Source organism: Callospermophilus lateralis, chromosome 2 (assembly GCF_048772815.1).
Source record: "Callospermophilus lateralis isolate mCalLat2 chromosome 2, mCalLat2.hap1, whole genome shotgun sequence".
In the NCBI taxonomy this organism is placed as follows: domain Eukaryota; kingdom Metazoa; phylum Chordata; class Mammalia; order Rodentia; family Sciuridae; genus Callospermophilus; species Callospermophilus lateralis.
Window position 1 is genome coordinate 123423831 of NC_135306.1, and position 22326 is coordinate 123446156.

Genomic DNA, 22326 nt, shown 5'->3' on the forward strand with positions numbered 1-22326 from the left:
TAGACCAATAGTACAGAATTGAGGACACAGACACTAACCCACAAAATTATAATTATCTTATATTAGACAAAGATGCCAAAAACATGCACTGAAGAAAAGATAGCATCTTCAACAAATAGTGCTAGGAAAACTGGAAATCCATATGCAACAAAATAAAATTAAACCCCTATCTCTCACAATGCACAAAACTCAACTCAAAATGGATCAAGAATCTAGGAATACAATAACAGACCCTGCGTCTAACAGAAGAAAAAGTAAGCCCTAATCTCCTTAGGCCCCAACTTCCTTAATAAGACTTCTGTGCCACAAGAATTAAAATCAAGAATCAGTAAATGGGATGGGCTCAAACTAAAAATTTTCTTCTCAGCAAAAGAAACAATCTGCGAGGTGAATAAAGAGCCTACATCTTGGGAGCAAATCTTTACCCCTCACACATCAGATAGAGCACTAATCACTACGATATATAAAGAATTCAAAAAGCTAAGCACCAAAAAAAGCCAAATAACCCAATCAATAAATGGGCCAAGGACCTGAAGAGACACTTCTCAGAAGATGATGTACAATCAATCAACAAATACATGAAAAAAAATGTTCATCATCACTAGCAATTAGAGAAATGCAAATCAAAACTACTCAAAGATACCATCTCACTCCAGTCAGAATGGCAACTATTATGAAGACAAACAATAAGTGTTGGCGAGGATGTGGGGAAAAAGGTACATTCATACACTGCTGGTGGGACTGCAAATTGGTGCAGCCAATATGGAAAGTAGTATGGAGATTTCTTGGAAAATTGGGAATGGAATCACCATTTGACCCAGCTGTTCCTCTCCTCATTCTATACCCGAAGTACTTAAAAACAGCATACTACAGGGACACAGACATATCAATGTTTACAGCAACACAATTCACAATAGTTAAATTGTGGATCCAACCTAGATGCCCTTCAATAGATGAATGGATTAAAAAATATATGGCATATATACACAATGGAATATTACTCTGTAATAAACGAGAATAAAATCATGGCATTTGCAGGTAAATGGATGGCATTGGAGAAGATAATGCTTAGTGAAGTTAGTCAATCCCAAAAAACCAAATGCCAAATGTTTTCCTTGATATAAGTAGACTGATTCATAGTGAGGTGGGGGGAGGTGTGGGAGGAGTAGATGAACTCTAGATAGGGCAGAGAGGTTGGAGGAATAGGGAGGTGGAATGGGGTTATTAACGATGATGGAATATGATAATCATTATTATCCAAAGTACAGGTATAAAGACACAAATTGCTGTGAATATACTATGTATACAACCAGAGATATGAAAAATTGTGCTCTCTATATGTAATAAGAATTGTAATGCATTCTGCTGTCATATATAAATTTTTAAAAAAAGAAAAGACAGTAACAAATTAAAATCAATCTATTACAGATGGTTCTTCCTCATTCATCTCATCTTCTCTTGCAAAAGGCTGACAATAAACATCAGGTAAACAAAATTACTTTTCATATTTGAGAGAAAAGATAAATAAAAGAAATAATACACCAGAATGTCAACAAAAAGAAGAAAAATAACAACCATTAGCTAAACCAATATATAAGAACCCATTAAAATCTTTAAATACTCTTTTAAAATAGAATAATATTCAATCTTGGAAATTAAAAAAGTCAAACATGTTATGGTAGGCAGAATCCTAAATATATCTCAAGAACATTAAACTAGGTACTGCTGTGAAAGAACACTGAGGCTGTACTCAGGCTATGGCCGTCAAAGTCAGTAGAAGACTATCCTGTGTTATCTAAGTGGACCAATCTAAGCACTTGAAGTTCTTAAAAGCGGGGAGGTTTCTTCAACTGGAGTCAGAGAGATGCAACAGAATAGAGAAGCAGGTAAGACAAGGAAGATGGGGAAGTCAGAGAGACGTGAAACATAAGAAGGAATCAATTTGTTATTGCTAGCTTTAAAGATGGAGGAAGGAGGCTATATGCCAAAGAACAAAAATGTTCTCTTAAAAAAGGAGAAAAGCACCCAACAGCAGAAAGGAAATGAGGACCTCAGCCCTACAACTCCACTGGGATGAACCTGAATGAGTTTGGGAGTGGGTTCTTCCCAGTGTTTCCCAATAAGAGTTCCAATGGCCAACTCAGATTAAAGAAATGTAAATGTTGCAAATAAAGAAAAACAATAAATAAATGGGTGTTGTTTTTAAGTTAACTTTGTGCCAGCAGTATAAAATGAAAATGTGAAATCTTTATGTTCATTCTTCCTCTTAGACCAGACGTCACAAAATAGACTTAAGTAATGAAAGCAAGGTGCATCAGATGAGATGATAGCATGGATAAGAGAGGAAGAGGATCATAAAACTAGGAAAACTACATAGACAAAAAAGAACTTTTTGTTGAAGACCATTAAAGGTTTCTGCTTCCTATAGCTATGCAGCAAATTACATGAGCATATTTCTTTATACTTCTGATTCCTCAATCCATAGAACATAATATCCTGCTCATATAGTGTTTAAAAAGCCAAGATTAAATCAGAATTATAGAAGTTAGAATATTTGGATCTGATCACACTATTTTTAAAAATTAGTAGCAGTAAAATGTGGTAGATTTTGCCAATACATACTCTTTGTAGGATTATAATATACGGTAGGTTTAGGTTTTGAGAATTCCTCTAACTTAAATCTTCAAAGCAAAACTACTTTTATAATCACATCTTTATAAGTTACTCTTTTAAAGTTTATACATTATTAAAAGATTATTGAAACTTAAGAATCTTTCTATATGAATTATGCTTGAGAAATTATATTTGAAATTAAATCCCTAAACTCTGATTTAAAAGATCAGGGCTTATCGTTCTCTAGCAATGTGAATTTTTTACAAATTAAGCATATAATAAAAACTACAGTTTTACATAAAAACTTTATTAATAAAATTACTTACCCAAATACAAAATCAGTCAACCATACAACAGTATATATAACTTTGCTATGAAATCGTGTGCTTTTAGGAGAGTATTAAACTTTCAAAGCATGTGAATAATTGAATATCGTGGGGTTTTCAATTAAGGCTGTTAAGCCTTAAATGTCATTTGACCTGGAAATGAAATAGTACCATTAATAGAAGTATTCCAAAGAGTGGGTAGAAGGTCAAATAACAAAACAGTAAGAAAGGCCATGTGCAATGTGGCACAAAGACCACATTTTTAAAGATTAAGCAGGTGGAAAAAAGATAAACTCTTAAGAACCTCTCTGAAAAAATTGTCTCATTTTATTTAAAATTGCATTCCAGTTATAGGAAAAGATGAACAATATATAGATAAGCAAAAATATGCCAGATAGTGATAAGTGCTATGTAGAGAATTTAAAACAGGGTGATGTATTAGAACTGATTAGATGGCCCATTAGACTTATCTAAAAATGTAATATTTTAAGTGAACACCTAAATAATACAGAGGAGACTTCCACAAAAGTAAAAGAGGATACATATGGAGAGGAAATTGATAGAACAAAGGTTCTAGGCAGTTTGCCCACTAAAGCATAGTGAACATGAGGAGTATAAGATGAGGCCAGGGAAACAGATAGGGCCCAGACTGTGTGGGATTTATAATCTTGGATGAAGAGTCTGGATTTTATTGTGTTTGAGAAGACTTTGATGATTTTATGCAAGGAAAGATTTGGCTTTAGTTTCAAAAGGATGACACATCCTTCTGGACAAAAGGAATTAAAAATGAAGCAAAAATTGACGTAGGAAGAACCAATTAGGAAGGTAGTCCTTGATTTAACAAACATTTATGGGGCCTATATGCTTCAGAAGCTGTTTGAGGCACTGGGGACACAACCATAAAACAAAGTTTGTGTTGTTAAGGGGCATATGTTCTAGTTGGGGAATAGGCAATTAATAAACAAATAAATAATAAATTCCAGATGATAATATAGTTACAGAGGTAAATGAAAAGGGTAAAGGAAGCTATATAGAATTGAGGAGGTCAGTACACTAATTTATAGAAACTCTTGAGAGAAATCATCACTGAAAAAATAATGTTTGGGCAGAGAGGGAAGGGATGATGACATTGGGGTTTAAAGATCCCTTAGATGATAAATAAAGGACCTGATATTCCTGAAACACACTTGGAGTACTAGAATAACAGGAAATAAGTTATGAGGTGACAGGGAAAAGAGATTGGAAGGGAAAGAGAGGAACAAAAGAGATAAGATCTCTTAAGATATTGTAAGAAAAGTAAGTAAGAGAAATGCCATCAGTAAAGTTTGACCAGAGGAGTGACATCATCTAATTTATATTTCCAAAGATACTCTAGGAACTATTAAGAACAAAGAGAAGTAAGGAAGGTCAAAAGCCTGAATTGCAATGATTTGTTCATAAGAACAATCTGGTAGATTGTAGTGGAGTCTGTATATATTCTGAAGACAGAGACAACAAATTAAAATATTGTGAAGTAACTAAGGTGAGAGGTGACGATAGCTTATTTAGGTTGGCAGTAATGAAGTGAAGTAAATGAACAGAAATGGTTGTAGAGCTGAAACAAAAACATTGCAAATAGATTGGGTTAGGAAGTAAGGAAAAGCAAATAAAGAATTATTTGGAGTTTTAATTTGAGCAAATGAGTGGATGCTAATGAGTACTGGTCACACTAAATTTATGAAGTTTATTAGGCATTCATATAAAAACATAAAATAAGCATTTGGATACACAAGACTAGAATTCCAGGGTTAGACATGAGATTCCAGGGTCAGTACTTCAGAGATGATATTAAAAGCCAGGGGATGAGTTATTTCATCTTGAGAAAAAAAAATGTATAAATAATGAAAGATGGAAACCTAGGGCAAAAATGCAATAAGAGAATAAGCAAACCAACACTTAGAAGACACATAGAGGGCACACAGTGAAGAAAGAGAGAGGAACAGCCTAAAAGGATTGAGGAATAGAATAAAAAACATAGTAATCAAGGGAAGAAAAAGTATTTAGTGAAGAGAGAAATGGAACTTACTTGAGAAAGCAAAACAAAAGCACCTAAGTCACCACTGGATATACCAATATAAAAACTGCACACCTTAACAAGAGGACTCTTGTAGAATTTAGGGGGTTAGAAGTCCCAACAGAATAAGTTGAAGATAGATTAAGAGTTGAGGAAATGGATTACTGTGGTCTCTGACTACTGACACATTTTTAAGATGTTTCCCTAGTGACTAGGGAAGATACAGGATCACAAGAGGAATATTTTAAGAGAGATGATACTAAAATGTTTGCATGCCAATGAATGATCCATTAAAGAAAGTGATTCATGATGTAACAGACAGGGATAGTGGCAGGAATGGAATAAATGGGTTGACCTTTGGTACAACAATATTCTTAACCAGTATCTTTTTTCAACTACTTCATTCTACCAATCAAAAATTACATATCTCTAACTCTTAAAGTAGTTTAAAATGAACTTTACAAATTAATGACTCAAATGTAACAAACTGTTTAAAATAAAAATTTGTTAAAATAGGCTTGATATAACCTGATTATAATGTACATCTATTGTTTTGTACCAGCACCTCTTTCTCCTACTTCTGGAACTCCTTTCCTACCCATGGTTTCTTTTGAAGAAACTATAGTTCCACATATTTCTGGTGGTATAACTATAGTGTGGAGCCAAGTGAGGTGCTGCACACCTGTAATACCATCAGCTTTGGAGGTTGAAGCAGGGGGATCGTAAGCTCAAAGCCTGCCCCAGCAAAAGCAAGGTGCTAAGCAACTCAGTGAGACCCTGTCTCTAAATAAAACATAAAATAGGGCTGGGGATGTGGCTCAGTGGTGTAGTGCAATCCCTGGTACACAAAAATAAACAAACAAACAAACAACTATAATGTGGACATGTTTTCCAACTGAACAAATCAGACCTAGTATTTTTGAGGGTGAAATTGAGAGAGAGAAAATGTTTTATTTTTTTTTTCTTGCACTTAAACTACAAGTCTCAAACAGAATAGTCTACTGATTTTATTTGAGTCCATGAAGTCAACTGGCCCAGAGGCCAGCCTCCTATTTCATCCTTTCTGAATGCTGGTTATATAATCCAATAAATTCCCCTTCTTCACTTAAGTGAGTTTGATATGGGTATATCACTCAAAATCAAAAGTTTGGTAGATAAAAATTCTACCACACATAAGTAAAAATTATCTGCTAGATAAGCATTTTACCAAAGATAAATAAACACAGACATTTCTTCTCCATAACATACATAAAGGAAAACAGAATATTTCCAGACTTACTTCAATATACCTATCACCAACTAATCAGTAGACCAATTTGAAAGGAAACACAAAATATCTGTGTGTATATGCATTTTAATTTTGGTGAGGCAGAAGACAGGGATCACATGAAAAACTGGGTTGGTCAATGTTATGGGTTAAGTTGAGTCCCCCAAAAAAAGACATTTTAATACATTCAAACCCCAGTACTACAGAAGATGACCTTATTGAGATATAAAGACATTACCAACAAAGTTTATTAACTACATTTGAGTAGAGTGGGCCCCAATCCAATATGATTGGTTTCCTTTACAAGCATGGATGGAATACAGAGTATAGTATCTTCATGTACTAACAAGACAATGATTATTCAATATCTCAAAGGTTTTTCACAAAAGGTCCTATTTTTTTTCAATTTCATGAAAGTCTTATTTATATGAGAAATACTAATATAAAGAAAATATGCATATGATATGAATCTTACTTGAGTATAATACATGTAAATTATAATAATTAAGAAATGTTCTACATAAAATTTAATAAACTTATGCATATATATGTCAAGAGTGGCAAATAAATCATTGCTTTGAACTCTGTAGCCTTGGACAGTAAGACACCACTTCTGGGACTCTTTTGTCTAAAAGTCTGAAACATATGCTCATTGACAGGTAATCGCTGTTGATGGGGCATATTCCAGGCCTGCCATGAAATTTAGATGTTGTACAGCTTTAAATTCAAATGCCTACTGCCCTGGGGTGGAAGAAATATGGGCATGCTCAAAAGCTTTGAGGCGCCAGCTGTCCAGAGCTAGGTAAGATATCATGCGAGTAGATAAGCTCCAATTAGCCTATTCCTACTCAACTTCACTTTTGTTTACCTTGAAGAAGTTTTTCTCACGATAAATCCTTTTGTTGTTTTTTTGCCTATAAAATAAAGTACATGTGATGCTGGGTTTGTGGCTCAGTGGTAGAGCACTCGTCTGGCATGTATGAGGCACTGGTTCAAGCTTCAGCACCATACAAAATATAAATAAATAAAATAAAGTTTTTTTAAAAATAAATAAATAAAAATAAAGCATGTGGAGTCTTGCTCTTAATTAGAGGTCTGACGTATCCTGCTGACCAAACCACCATATCCTGCTTTTAACCTGTTTTTAAGCCCTTTGTCTTTCTTTTATTTGTATCATAACTTTTAATTTTCTCATTCTGACTGACAGCCTGCATTCAGTAAACTTCATTCACTGTGCAAGATACAGTGAAATATGTATACATATATATATAAATTAATAGATATAATGATTTCTGGGGAAAGTTGCCAGAAAACTATTTTAACTATGACAAGTTTTTCATTTGCAACATAATTCTAAGACCTCATTTAGTAATAGTAAACATCCATTATTCTAGAATGACTCTGTACTCCAAGAAAAATCCTCTCATTCTCTTTCATTAACTCAGTTTTTCCAAATTTTTCTTGAGAAGGTAGAATTATTTCCAAATGGATGATAACTTAATTCTTCACAGTCTTAAAACGATTAACAAAACTATACTGTGAAATTTATAATTTAAATTTTTTTCATTTTTCTTATTTTAGACATGGCAAAAATTACTTGTTTTGAGGACTTTACGTCTTAAGATTATAGTATCTGTGCATTTGTTTTAATTTAATTGTCTAAATTTTCCACTGAAGTGTGACTACAAATAGTACTTACACAGAAGAAATTTGGTACCAGTGTTTGATTATCTTCTTTGTAATCTTCACACTTGAGAAATACCCCAAAGCATTTTCATAAGAAAGTGATTTGCAAAACCTCAAACACCTTTACTAAATATAGGGTATCAATTAAATATCAAGTTTAATCAACATTACACATGCTTATATCCAAACAAAGAAGAATTTTTTAAACCAGGTAAAGATTATAAGATAAGAAGAATAAAAAACAGAGACTTTAAAAACATTTCTAAACTAAGGTCAGCATAAAATAAAATGTAAATTAAAACAAATGATTCAGAATATTGATCTTGATCTGAAAAGTACTGCACTTACCCAGAGCTTTACATGCAAACAGAGCCATGGCACTTTGCAATCTGTCAGGTCTTAGAGCCTGTACTACAAGAACCTTAAAATAAAGTACAGAATATTTTAAAATAGTAAAATTCCCATAATAGCTTCAATTTAACAATAGTTAATGTTCACTAATTCAACAAATGTTTAGTAAAATATGTATACACTTATTGTTCCATAGTGTTTACTGTGCTTCAAACTGTCACAATAGACATATGCTAAGGTATCTATTAATATCCAGAATATTACTGAAATTCATTTGCTTCCTCAAACCTATGATCTAAAATAAACATGGGGTTAGCTATGATCTAAGAACTGAATAGGAGTTGAAAATAGGAAAATACAGGTAAAGAAAGCATTTCTGGTAACAGAAATCCTGCCTAAAATCTACAAATCACTACTTTTATGTTAAAATCATGTATATCTACATTATCCTTAGATGTATATTTCATTCCTAGATGTTTTATTCCTTTTTGGTTTTTTGATTTTTAAATTTTTAAACACGCTTGAAAAAAAATTCAGTGTATACAAAAACAAAAGGAAAACAGATCTTATAGCCAACAGCCTCAGAAAAAAGTTAAATGCAAGGGTCATTTCCTGTAACATCAATTCCCAGAGAGCTCTTCCACTCTATTCTTTGCCTAGCCACAAACTGAACAGAAACTACCAGTAGATTTCATCATTATATTTTGAAGTGAAATTAGAAAAATACTTTCCTCATCATTGGGTCTTTTTCTTTGATAGGACTCTAGAAAATGAATTAAAACTAAAGTAATTTGTATCTTAGTTTATTTTTACATCATTTTTCCTATTGCAAGATCTCATTTGGATCATGGACAAAAAGAATAAGAAAATCTACAATGGGAGATACCCGATTTAGAAATTTTGCTAGTAAGTTTCCCAGATAAGTTGGTAAAAGTAAACAAAAATCCTTCCTCCCACATGCCATTAAAGGTTAGATAATACTCTAAAAACCAAGTTTTTAAAATGATTTCTGAATGATGAAACATTAGTTTTTTTTGTATTTTGATAACATCAAATATTACCTGCTGAAATAAGGAAACTTTCTTTGCAAGAATAGATGGAAACTCCTGTTCACACACTGAATTATGATAATAAGTTCGCCACAGAGCTACATCTTCAAAGCAGAGAGTCTGATAAAGACTGGGAAGAGCAATCTAAAAAATAAAAACAACATATAATGAGCTACACGTAAATAGATGAACATGTACATATTTTTAAAAAATTTTTTCTAAAGTGCAAATAAAACAAACTATTAATAAATAATTTATTGCTGGTTTTCTGCTTTGTCTTGGCTTATCCAAGATGTCTTGATCATTTCTAGGTCAGAAATAGTATGGTAGACTCATCCAGTGTTAATGTCAGCATTAAATAAAACATTTCCAAACTAGTAATAAATCAATATTCACAAAAGAAATCTCTTCTTTGCATAAAAATATTTAAACCTAGCTATCTCCACCTTGTGGAGAAAAGAAATGATGTCACTAAAATCAAGTACAAATTTTAGAAATCGCTGCAATTGAATTCCATGTTAAACTGCAAAAATATGTCAAATTTCATATCAATATCAACAAGGTCTCTCTCTCTCTCTCTCTCTCTCTCTCTCTCTCTCTCTCTCTCCTCCTCCTCCTCCTCCTACTCCTCCCTCCCTCCCTCCCCCCTCCCTCCCTCTTTCTCTCTCATATACACACACACACACAAAAAAAAAAAAAAAAAAAAAAAACCTTTGGTCAGGTCTGTAGACCTTTTTTTGATTAGGCTTCAACCTTAGGCTTCATGTCCTTCCTTGCAGAAACCAGTTTTAGCAAGAAATTTGCTAAGTCAGTTTAGCAAATATCTCTATGCTCAGTATTTGATCAAATTCCTCATCCTATATCCTTGGTGTGTGATCATCCTCATCAGCCTTCAGCAAGAATGCTGCTAAATCAATTTAGCCAGAATTCTCCCCACCAAACCTTCAATATTTTCTCTTGGTAATCTTCCTTCTACTGACCCCACAACCCTGTTCCTTGACTATCAACTTCCACTAGTCCATGCTATATTCAGAACTAAACCCACTTCTACACTGAGGTCTCTTTTCCTGCACTACAATAGTGTGTGTGTGTGTGTGTGTGTGTGTGTGTGTGTGTATGTGAAAATTTATCTTTGCAGATTTAGCTTCTAGCTACCTCTATTTTTTCAGAAACAACAGCAAATCCTTAACAATGTATATTTTTCTAAGCCTCTTCCATTTATGCCCCTCTTTGTGAACATACTGCTTCTTTTGTCTCTAAATGTCCTAACCTTGGGGCTGGGCTGGGGCTGGGGCTGAGCAGTAGCATACTTGCCTGGCATGTGTGATTCTCAGCACCGCATATAAATAAATAAAATGAAAGTCTATCAATAACTAAATGTTCTAACCTACTTTATGCCTCATAAATTACTACTCAGCATTCAATATTCGTCTTAAACAATATCATCCTTCAGAGGTTTTCCTGAACATATCCATACTACTACTTCAGTGTTCCCCCTTCCTAAATTTATTTCAAGGGTGAATTATAAGATGATAAATGAAAAGCTATTCAGATGGAGAATTTTCACTGAAAATAATGATAAATTAGAAGATCTGTACCTGTACTGTTAAACTTCATGTAACATAAAACTGAATCTAGTTTGTAAAAATTCTTTATACAAATGTGTATATTCATATCTGAACAATCCATTATAATGCCCAAATTTCATTATTTTTCCTAACTAAAACTAAACAATATTGACAAATTATATTTCAATTTAATTATTTTCAATAAATGATGTAAGCATGTTAGGATAACACATGATATTAGTCTTTTGACTTTAATATCAGTGTGCAAGTTCCCCTCACCACTAATTTAGGTGTGTTACACATTATATAATCATCATGTATTTGAGATAGGCTATACAGCACAGCTAGAAGGCTCTCTAGCTACAGGTTAGACACTGGGTCAAATCATACGGATATCCCTCTTATACTGTGCCACCACATCAGAAAGTAATCTCTACAGTGTAAGTTTATTCATGGTAGGGTCTCTTAATATAAAAATATACATTTGTCATCCCACTGATGTTGAGGAAAAAAAACAGATGTGAACAGCAGTTGGAGTAATAAAAATAGATTTTATTTAGGGATATAGCAATAGAGGAAAAGAGATATCAATATAGAACAGGATTCAATTCTGAATACAGTATGAACTTACAGGAATTTACAACACAGTAGGAGTCTACAAATAGAAAATTGCCAAGAGAAAACATCAGGGGTAAGGAAGATTCTTGCTAAACCAATTAAACAAAATTCTTGCTGAACACAGATCAAGGTGATCAGAATCACCTGAGAGATAGTGGAAGATGACAAAGCCAACTAAATATCATGGATGATAAGACACAGAGAATAGGAAAATTCTGGTTAAACCAACCTTGCAGAGTTCCTGCTAAAACTAGATTTCACAATGAAGTACACTGATAGGCCTAGGAGAAGGTTCAGAAGGTTGTCTAAAGTTTGGTCACTGGCACTATGCTGATTGGTAGTAAGCAATAAATAAATCATTAATGAATAAAATAATAAATTATATAAAAACGCATGTAATTTATTTTATTTATGGAAAAATAAACATAAAGAGTAGTGGTAAAAGAAACCAGACTACGCAACAGGAGGCCCAGTTTTGAATTCTGCTTCTACTTTCTAAGTAACCATAGCAAGTGACTATATCTCTGTGCCTTAGTTTCTTCATCTGTTACATACATATAATAGCAGTAGCTACATATAATGTAATTGGACATATTTAATCAGATTATCTATTATTTTTAAATTCTGCATAATGCCTTGTAAATAATAAGTATAAACAACTGCCAGCTATTCAAACTGTTTTTACTATGGGGTATTGTAATATTGTAAGAGTAAGAAAGAAAAGCATGAGAAGAGATGGAAGAAAAGAAAGATAGACAGATTGATAGACAGAAAGACACATAGATTGATTTGGGGAGAAGTATGTTTGTCTTTTATTTCCATAAAAATGACTTTGACTTAAATAATTTAAAACACAGATAAAACTGAAAAAAAGGAAGTGAAAGATATGCTATATTTAGAATATCTAAACTTTAAAGGCATGTTATTTCATAAATGACAGATTTAATAAATTAAATATTGATTAATGGAGTAATCATAATAATTCTTTGATGTGTTTCAACTGAGACTTGTTGTTCTATTCACAGAAATAAACACTGAATATAAATAAATAAAACATTAAAAAATCAACAGAAATAACTAAAATATGCAAAAAAAAAAAAAAAAAAAATCAGCTACCCCCCAAAGCAGAAAAGGAATACCTTTAATGTTGCTACTGCCCAACTTCTTTCCTGATCTATCCAAGATGGAAGTTGATCACGTATTCTTTGCTGAGAATCCTTTAACAGAAACAATTATTTTCTTTGGTATGTTAGGTAAAATAAATTCAGAGTTTAAAAATAGCAATTGACTATTTATTTTTATGACACAAATTGAAAAAAATACTCATTCTATATGCTATTTTTTATATTTTACAAGTCATCATGACAAAATTCTATGTAACAAAAGGTACACAGAGAACTACCTAGACAACTATTGCATTTATTTTCATTGTACTTAGTTTTTCATGAAACTTAAGAAAAAAATGTCATAAGAAACTATGATTTTAAAGTACATTGTTTTAAATTATATCTTGCACTTCTATCATGATCTACATTCTGTACAACATTTTTGATGTCCTAATTTGAAGAATATTATCTATTATTTATTCAAACAGAAAAGCTAAAGAAAAACCTGAATTTGATTAATGTTATTAAAAATTTTCAGAAATAATTTTAAATTTCATTTATATAAGAAAAATTTCCTAGTTATAATACCAGGTTTGATTTTCCTAAAGAGTATAAAATTTTTCTTAGAATAAAGTACTATACTGAGAAAAATAAACTAATTTCTTAGTATTTAATATTATTCTCAAAACAATATGTCTTCGAAGTCAAAAAATATATTGTCCATATTGTAGCAGCAGAGGCCAAAACACACTCCTCTAATCAAAATATAATTTCAACAATAATTTTAAACTCCTCTGAAGCTAATTATAGTTTATGAAGCCAAAGTCAGAACTATTTTCTCTAGGAGTAAGTGAATAAATTCTATTTTAACTTACAGCTTTCCGCAACATATCTCCAACAACCACACCTGTAAAAGTATCCCACTCCTTTTGAATAGAAATGAAGAAAACAAAAAAATTAAAAGTTAACAAAATTACCTTAATTTTCCTATAAAATGACTTACAATGCAGCTAAGAACACAGAAAAACAAAACTTCTTTCATATCTACTCCCTTCTTCTAATATATTAACATTAGAGTTCATTTTCCAATATAAAATAATAATAAAAGGTACTAGGCATCACTTTGTTAAAACAAAAACATATAGGTTAGTCTCAATGTCTAAAAACTTAAATTAGTAATTCAATTAACATTTCTTACTACCTGTTAATTTGTTCTTTAATATGCTATTTCTCACTATTAGATTAGTGGTAAAGTATGCCAAAAATTTAAAAATTTTATGATTGGTAAAGTTCAGAAAATTACTTCCATTGACTTATCTTTTTCTACAGATTGGAATAACACTGTCATTAATCCACTTTTTTTAGCCAAAGAATCAAGATTAATCAAGTGTTATGGAATATAGTGCTCCAAGAAAATCTGTCTTCACCCTAGGATTCCCCCAAGTTAGATAATAAATAGCACTATCATACTGTTTGTCACACACAGTCTAGCAAATATAATACATACTGGATAGCAATCTGGAAAAATTTACCAAAGCAACATAATTCCTGTCTCCACCGATCCTGACCATCTACTCTTCCTATTGCAATTACGCAACCACCTGTCATTAAAATAGGGGTGATTACTTCTACAATATATAAGAAAAATATTCCATTCTCTCAGTGATGATTTGCTCATATTTTAGTAGGAAAAAACAGGGAATACAAGGTCTTATATTACATGAAACATAATGATCATAGTCAAAAAAAAAATATGCAGGAGGAGAGAAAGACATAGAAGTTAACAATAGGAATAAAGAGGGTCATTTTAAATAAACAAATGAACCAGACCATATTGAGTTAGAGGAAAACAAAGAAAGAACACAGGCAGAATTATGAATGATCTGCCTTTGTTAAACAATTTGAATGAAGGGATACCAGAAAACAGCTAAAGTCTGACCAGGTAGAATTAAAGGTTACTAGATCAAAGATGTACGGCACTGGCACCTGGCTATGAAAGTCTCACTTTATGAGAAAAACTATTTATGAATAAATGTTTTTAAAAATTATAGGTAGACCAGAGATGGATTAGTTAAGCTCTAGCTCAAGGGAGATTCTTTTAAAGTTTCAGTGGACATTGTATGGTAAACAAAAATAAAGACTACAGACAAAAATGATAAATTATACATAATCATATTAACATAAATCTATGGGCTCTAGGAAGCTTCTGAGAATTACCCACCCTCTTGCTTCACCTGCTGACGATTTTCGGCGGGTATGTGCCAGGGAATGAACCCAGAGGCATTTACCCACCGTGCCACATCCCTAGCCCTTTTTCATATTTTATTTAGATGCAGGTTCTCACTGAATTGCTTAGGGCCTTGCAAAGTTCCTGAGGCTGGCTTTGAACTTACTGTCCTCCAGCTTCAGACTCCCAAGCGCTGAGATTACAGGCGTGCACCACAATGCCCAGCACTTGCTGACTCTTGAAAAATCACAGAATGTAGTTGAATGCCCATATTCTCTCACTTTTTCTATTTATTGGTTCTATTGTGTAGGCCAGGAAAATAAGAAGGCTGCTTCCTCTGGTATACTAAGTAAATGAACCTAGGTTCAGAAAAATTTAGGCAGCTTGATAAGTTGCAAGATTCCTTTCCTTGCTATCACTCTGGAATGTTGGGTTTACCAATAGGGAAACAGAACTGAAAAAACAGCATTTTACACTAAATTTCTAACTTAGTAAAAGATTAATAAATTAACACATAATTTGTGGCCTAAAGTAGCTTCTAATCTAACTAAACATGTACCCATCACAAAATTTTCATGTAACTCTAAAATTTTCTTCCTTCAATTCCACTTACATTTTCTTGAAAAAGTTCAGGATGCATGCCCCGAACAAAATGCAAAGCAAACATCAACTGGTCAGCCTGCAAAGAACAACAGATGGTATCATGCCTTCTCTAAAAACGTGTTTTTGGAAAAACACAGCCTTTAAATTTTGGCTCATAAAAATGTATATTTTGTCATCAAATCACCTACTTTAATCAATATAAGAAATGACTATAAAGACTATATCTTCTACACAGAACAAACACTTCTAAGTTGGCGGGGGGGAAGCAAAAGTAATAAGTAATAAAATTTTTAAAGAAAGTACTAAAATAAATTTGAGTATATATCTCAATATTATATATATATGCATACATATTTATATATATGACTTATTTAGTTAACTGAAATCCAGTTATTAAGTTTGAACCAGATATTACTAACCAGATCAACTTTGTACATTACCAATTTTCAATTTGTCATTTTGTAGGTTTAAACATACGGGTGATTACAAGTAACTATCACAACCACAACATTTTCTCTTTTCTAGATATTGGAACTAACTTCCTAAATTAAATAGGAAACTAGTGAAGTCTTCACTTTCCACTAAATAAAAAAAAGAAGTCTTACCAACTAAGCCCAAACAAAAAATAATTTCTTGTAAAGAAAGCGGTAAGTCAAACATATTTTATTATTTGATCAGTATGAAGGTTTCCACCTGTGGAACAACAACTTTTAGAGAACTAGTATAGAAAATTAGCAACTGGCTTCTCAATGCCAGCAAGACGGAAGACAGAAAACTATAAAAACTTTCCAGTTACAAACACATAAATTTTAGATAAAAGATAATATAACACATGGTTACACTAAAAAAAAAAAAAAAAATGAAAAGAATGAGACAACATTCCCCCAAACTCAGAAATAGTGAACTGAAAAACCAGAGTGGCATTAAAACAGCTGTGGCTGAGTTGAAGAAAAATATCAACCACAGTAACCTAAAGTTATGCCCTACCAGAGACAACATGAGAGGTATTCTAAAAATGAGATCTGGGTCTAAAACTAGAGTCCTTTAAAAGTTACATTATAAAGAAACACTATGGCTGTATAGCCATATTTACAGAAGACAGGAGACAAATTCACCTGAAATCTGGGTGAAAGAAAGTGCCCTCTGAAAAATTTACCACACTTGAGCTTAGCACAAACTTCACAGATAAATTTAAGTATGGGACTAATAAGAAATTAACAGTGATTTCTCTGGTACCTGGCAAGAGTTTAGGCAAACCTGGTTTAGACAGTTACTCACCTACCCAATATCTCAAGCACACCGAAAGATAAAACTTCAAAGCCCAAAACTGCCACCATAAGAAAATAATCCACTATAAGCAAGCATCACCAAACACAACAGACAAGAATAAAACCCCAAGAACTTCAGATAACAGAAGAATTTGAAAGGCATTCTATATAATAAGTATGATTAAATAACAGTTAAGCACATAGAAGAGATTAACACTCCCCAGAAGCAGATACTTCTAAAAAAGTCAGAGCAGGGAAGGGAGAATTTCTGGAAAAAAAGTATATTAGTTGAAATTAGATTCAGCTGATGATTCAGATGATGAAAAGATTAGTGAAATATAAGAAAATGAAAAAAAAAACCTAAAGAAATTGCTCACATTAAAATAAAACTAAACTATTAAAAAAATAACTGAATACAAAAATCCATACACAGGAAAATTGCGACAAAAACTTTGTATAATTACGAGTACAGGTACATTTTCAAATGATAAAATGAATTTTTAATACTGGTTATATAACCATTCAAAGGGGATAACTTAAGTTGCAGGGGGAACTGTAAAGGAGACCTCTTTCTTCATACATATATTCATATTATCTGGTTGTTATTAAGAGCACATGGAATTTTACATTAAATATTAAAAGATATAATTTTAAAGAAAAATATTAAGTCCAAGCCCTTTATAAAACACATAGTATTAATGACAGTCTATATTGCAGGGAAGAATAAAATTGGTACATTCTGAAGAGAATTTTATTCCCTTTTAACATTCTACATGCCCCTACATCAAGAAACTTCACTTCTAGAAATTTATGCAAAAGAATCATGTTATGTGTTCCTAGATAAGAAATAAGGATATTTATTAAAATATCATTCATAACAAGAGTAATAACTGAAATCACCTGAGTGTTCAAAATCTATCGTGTTGCTTTCTTCTAGGTGGTTGTTTTTTTACCTGCCCTGTGTCATGAGATGGAGGTGCCCTATAGTATTGTCAAGGGAAAGACCCACCTAGGACACAAGAAGACATGTACCACCATTGCCTTCATACAACTTAACTTGGAAGACAAGAACTCTAAGATGGTGGAAGCTATCAAGACCAATTAAATGACAGATATGAAATGGGCTGTCACTCGGAAGGCAACATTCTGGGTCCAAACTCTGTAATTCACAATTCCAAATTGTCCTTCAAAATAAAAATTTATCATGAATAATATTCAAAACAGAATACACAGCATGGCCTATTTTGACAAAAGAGAAGGAGTATGCTTATATAAACATATATGGCTATATTACATACCTTCAAAAAATAAATTGGAAGGATAATAAAATGTTTATTGGTGCTTCAGTTTTGAGATTATAGGTCATTTTTGTTTTCTTTTTGCTCACATATGTTTTGCAAATTTTCTAATATAAGCTTATGTTATCTGTTTTTTAAAGAAATTCAGTAAAAGTCAGGCATAGTGATATGTGGTTGTAATCCCAGTGAACTCAGGATACTGAGGTAGGAGGATGACAAGTTCAAGGCCAAATTAGTGAGACCCCATCTCAAAAGTAAAAAATTAAAAAGGGAATGTTGTTCACTGGTAGAATACCACTGAGTTTAATCACTAGTATTGCCAAAAGAAAAAAGAAAAAAAATTAAACTTAGTAAATGCTTATTTACAAAGAGAAATCATCTATTCAAGTACAGTCCTTTCAACCAAGTTCTAATGTATACCATATTTGGCTTTTCCTACATCGCAAATAGCACTTCATATCCAGTATTGTATGTGTATGTGATTATAAACGTACAAAAGGTAAATATAATAATTCTAGATATAACATATGAAAAAGATACATTTTTTTAAAAGATCCTCCTGGAAATAATACTAGTAAGTCTGTTATGATTTGGATCAGAGGTATCCCCCAAAATGCTCACATAGCAATGCAGGAATGTTCAGAGGTGAAACCATTAGATTATGAGAACTGTAACTTAACCAGTGAAGTAATCCATTTGATGGATTCATAACTTGAATGAATTACTATGTGGTAACTGTAGACAGGTCACTGAGGGTGTGCCTTGTCTTTTGCTCCTCAATCTCTCTCTGCTAACTCGCTGTCATGAGCTGACAGCATTCTTCTGTTGCACCCATTGGCCATGCTTTATTTTATCTAGGCCCAAAGGAATGGAATCAGTTGACCATGGACTGAACCTCTGAAAACACCGTGTTAAAAACTTCTCCTCTAAGTTGTATTTGTCACCCCTGTTCTCCAGATCCAGTATTTTGAAAAATAAAGTATGATTTATTTTATAACAACATGTTAGATATTTATGTGTATACATACAAGTACTCAATAGATGTGCCTTGATTAAGTGAATAAATATAAATAAACAATTGAGCATAAAAAAAGATGCTCCACATTACATCAGAGGGAAATGCAAATGAAAAGCAAATACTCCCATGCATCTGTTAGAATGGCCAGAATTCAAAACACTGACAATAGTAAATGCTGGTAAGGGTGTGTAGAAACAGGAACACTCATTCATTGCTGGTAGGAATACAAAATGGTACAGCCACTTTGGAAGACAATTTGGCCATTCCTTATAAAACGAAACTTTATTCTTACCAGAAAATCCAGCAACTGCTCTCCTTGGTATTCACCTAAAAGAGCTGAAAACTCATATCTACACAAAAACAGTAGCATTGTTCAGAAACTAAAACTCAGAAGCAAACAAATGTCCCTCAGCAGGTGAATGAATAAACAAATTTTGATCACTACTAGACAATGGGATATTATTTAGCACTAAGAAAAAGGAAACTTAAATGTGCATTACTAAATGATAGAAGTCAATCTGCAAAGGCTACATAATAAGATTCTAAATAGATGACATTTTAAAAAAGGCAAAATTATAATAAAAGGATCACTGTTTGCCAGGAGTTAAGGAGAGAGGGGAAAGATGAAAAGGTGGCTCATGCAATTAAAATTACTCTGTCTGATACTTAAATGGTGAATGTATATCATTTATATTTATCAAAACCCACAGAAGGTACATCACAAAAGGACCGTAATTTAAACTAATAGACTTTAGTTAAAAATGATATGTCAATGTAGGTTCACTGATAAGAAATGTACCGGCCTAGTGCAGTATTTTGATAGTGGGAGGGAGGTTGGGTGGTACATGTGGGCATGGAATATAGAAGAAGACTCTACTTTCTGTTTAATTTTGCTGTGATTCTAAAACCACTCTAAAAAATAGTTTAAAAGGAATTCACAACTATAACATGAAAATAAGCGCAAAATGAATAAATAAGCCCTAAAAATATAAAAATCAGAAGCACTAAGCAAAAATGCAAGATGTAGTCAAAAGAAAGTTATAACCAACTAATGTACATGAAACAGCTACTAAGTGAATTAAAATACTATTAAAAAGCAATTCAAGGCACATCTTCTGAGAGATGTGTAGTATTCTTTGGTATTAGAAGGTCAGAATTCAGGTTTGGGTTCAAAAGTGATAAGCTAGAAAAGTCACTGAGATGCTTATTTTACAAGTTAATGGATATTTTATGATTATAACATTCATAGTTTAAGGTAAACAAATATACAATGAGTAAGATAAGACAATTAGTGTATTATTTTAAAGTCTTTATCTTTTAATTATGCACTTAACTCTTTATAAATCTATACACACAAACTTACAGAATTATTACATTTATTGAGCTATTTTTTCTCTTTTAACTTTAGAACAAAGTAGTCTCCCAATGTTAATGGAGTGAAGGAAGTCTCTACCACTCTATAATCCTCAGATTACCCACTGGAGTCTGTAAACTCATTGCTAATTATTACTGCACCCAATTCCAAAGTACTGTCAAAAATTGGCACACAAAGTATTTGGTCAATAAATGAGTAAGGGTGATTACCCTTCTTCCTGCTTTCTGGTCACAGAAGACATCCTGGCCTTAGGGATAAAGGCAATTATAGTGCTGTCAATCATATTATATCACTTCACAGAAAGTGACACAAGAGTGCTACATGGCCTAAGCCAGGCCAACCAAGATTTTCTTCCATGATTTTCAAAGTCAGAAATACCAGCAAAAAGTCTTGTACCACCTGTCTAGTTGCCTGGTTGTACAAATGAATATATTTAACCAAAATATTTAACAACAATGCTATTAGTAAAAATAATGATTCAAGAATAAAATTAAAACCACAGTTTACAGAGAAAGAGAGCAGGGAGAAAAAAAACATGAGTACGAGCACATAGAAGCATTATTTCCAATTAAATTGAAGTAAAATTATAAATGAATAATAAATCAGGCTTAAGGATTTTTTGAATGTTTTTTAAACCTATCAACATCCAAAATAGAGCATATTTTTGGTGTCTTTAAAAATTCTTGACTTACTTTGCTTCTCTGAACAAAAAAATTATACATTTTAATTCAGTGTTACTGTACCTCTGTCATGAGCCATCTGTGGGCTTGTGTGTGGACTCTGTTGTGCATAGTAGCCTCCTGAGGGAATAAGTCTGGGACTGGGAATTCTCTGGGGCACCCCTCACAAGGACTGACTGCCTGGTGCAGGTGAACTTCCCCATCAAGCTCTGCCTAAGGTCTCACACAGCTCCTGAGAAGGGTGGGACTTGCTGAGATGTCAACCAACTTGCTGACTACAAGACATCATGAAGCAAGACTAGGCCCTTGAAACTTTATCCCTGCCTTTGATGTATCTTCTTAAATAAACCACCAGAGCCATTTTTTCTTTGTCTAGTTCAAGAACCCATGTGGACTAGATCTATCAGGGGCTTCAATGTTTATAAATATATTTCTCAGTGTTTGTGTTTTATTATTTGTTAATTATTTGAGATATTAAGATTTAGGGTGGCTTGGTCTCCTCTGGGCAGAAGAACCCTCAATGAGACGCTGGCCATCCTCGATCCCAAAATCCCTCATTATTCATTCCATTGAAATAATGGTTCTATTAGAAAACATTTTAATAGAAAAGGGAGTAGATAAAAGTAACATCTCAACTGGTCATCTACTTGAATAACTGGCTGAATGAAGAAAAAAAAAAAAGAAAAAAAGGCCACTGAGTGGTATAAATAATTTCTCCCAAACCATTATATCACACATAAAGTAAAGTATTAGATCACAATTAATATGATGTGAAGAAATCTTCAAAGTCCTCTTTATACCTGAGATCAAGATCACATTTCTAGATATAGTGGTTTGTTTCATCTGCATCCTATTAGCAAGATATCTTAAACATCATGTAGAATGAATTTGAATTCCAACTCCAACATTTTCTAGATCTGAGCAACAAAAGATTATTATTTCTAAATCTAGTAGTGTCCTCCTTTGTATAACAGGACTATTGTAAGCAATAAATGGCAAAATATTTAAGGCATTTATCAAAAAGTGATGAATAATAACTACCTCATATGTAGTGAACTGATATGCTATATATGATGTTAGAAAAAATTACTCTAAAAAATATTCCATAAATTCCATGATTCTTAGAGACTAAGAAACAGTTGAAAATATAAGCAATTCATTTATTTTATTTCTATTGCATAAATTTCATCAAACATTTAATGAAAAGTATATACTACTTT

The 22326-nt window shown here is 32.6% G+C and overlaps 1 protein-coding gene across 2 annotated transcripts in view; it reads right to left on the reverse strand.

Annotated features, from left to right (window-relative positions):
• Dync2h1 (dynein cytoplasmic 2 heavy chain 1) overlaps nt 1–22326 on the reverse strand; it is a 337531-nt gene that overhangs the window by 155550 nt on the left and 159655 nt on the right. For both annotated transcript variants that reach the window (XM_076843827.2, XM_076843826.2), the window contains 5 exons: nt 15478–15543; nt 13513–13563; nt 12671–12748; nt 9358–9489; nt 8294–8366 (listed from right to left, as the gene is read on the reverse strand). In XM_076843827.2, the coding sequence (XP_076699942.2) occupies nt 8294–8366; nt 9358–9489; nt 12671–12748; nt 13513–13563; nt 15478–15543 (400 nt within the window). The remainder of the gene's footprint in view (nt 1–8293; nt 8367–9357; nt 9490–12670; nt 12749–13512; nt 13564–15477; nt 15544–22326) is intronic.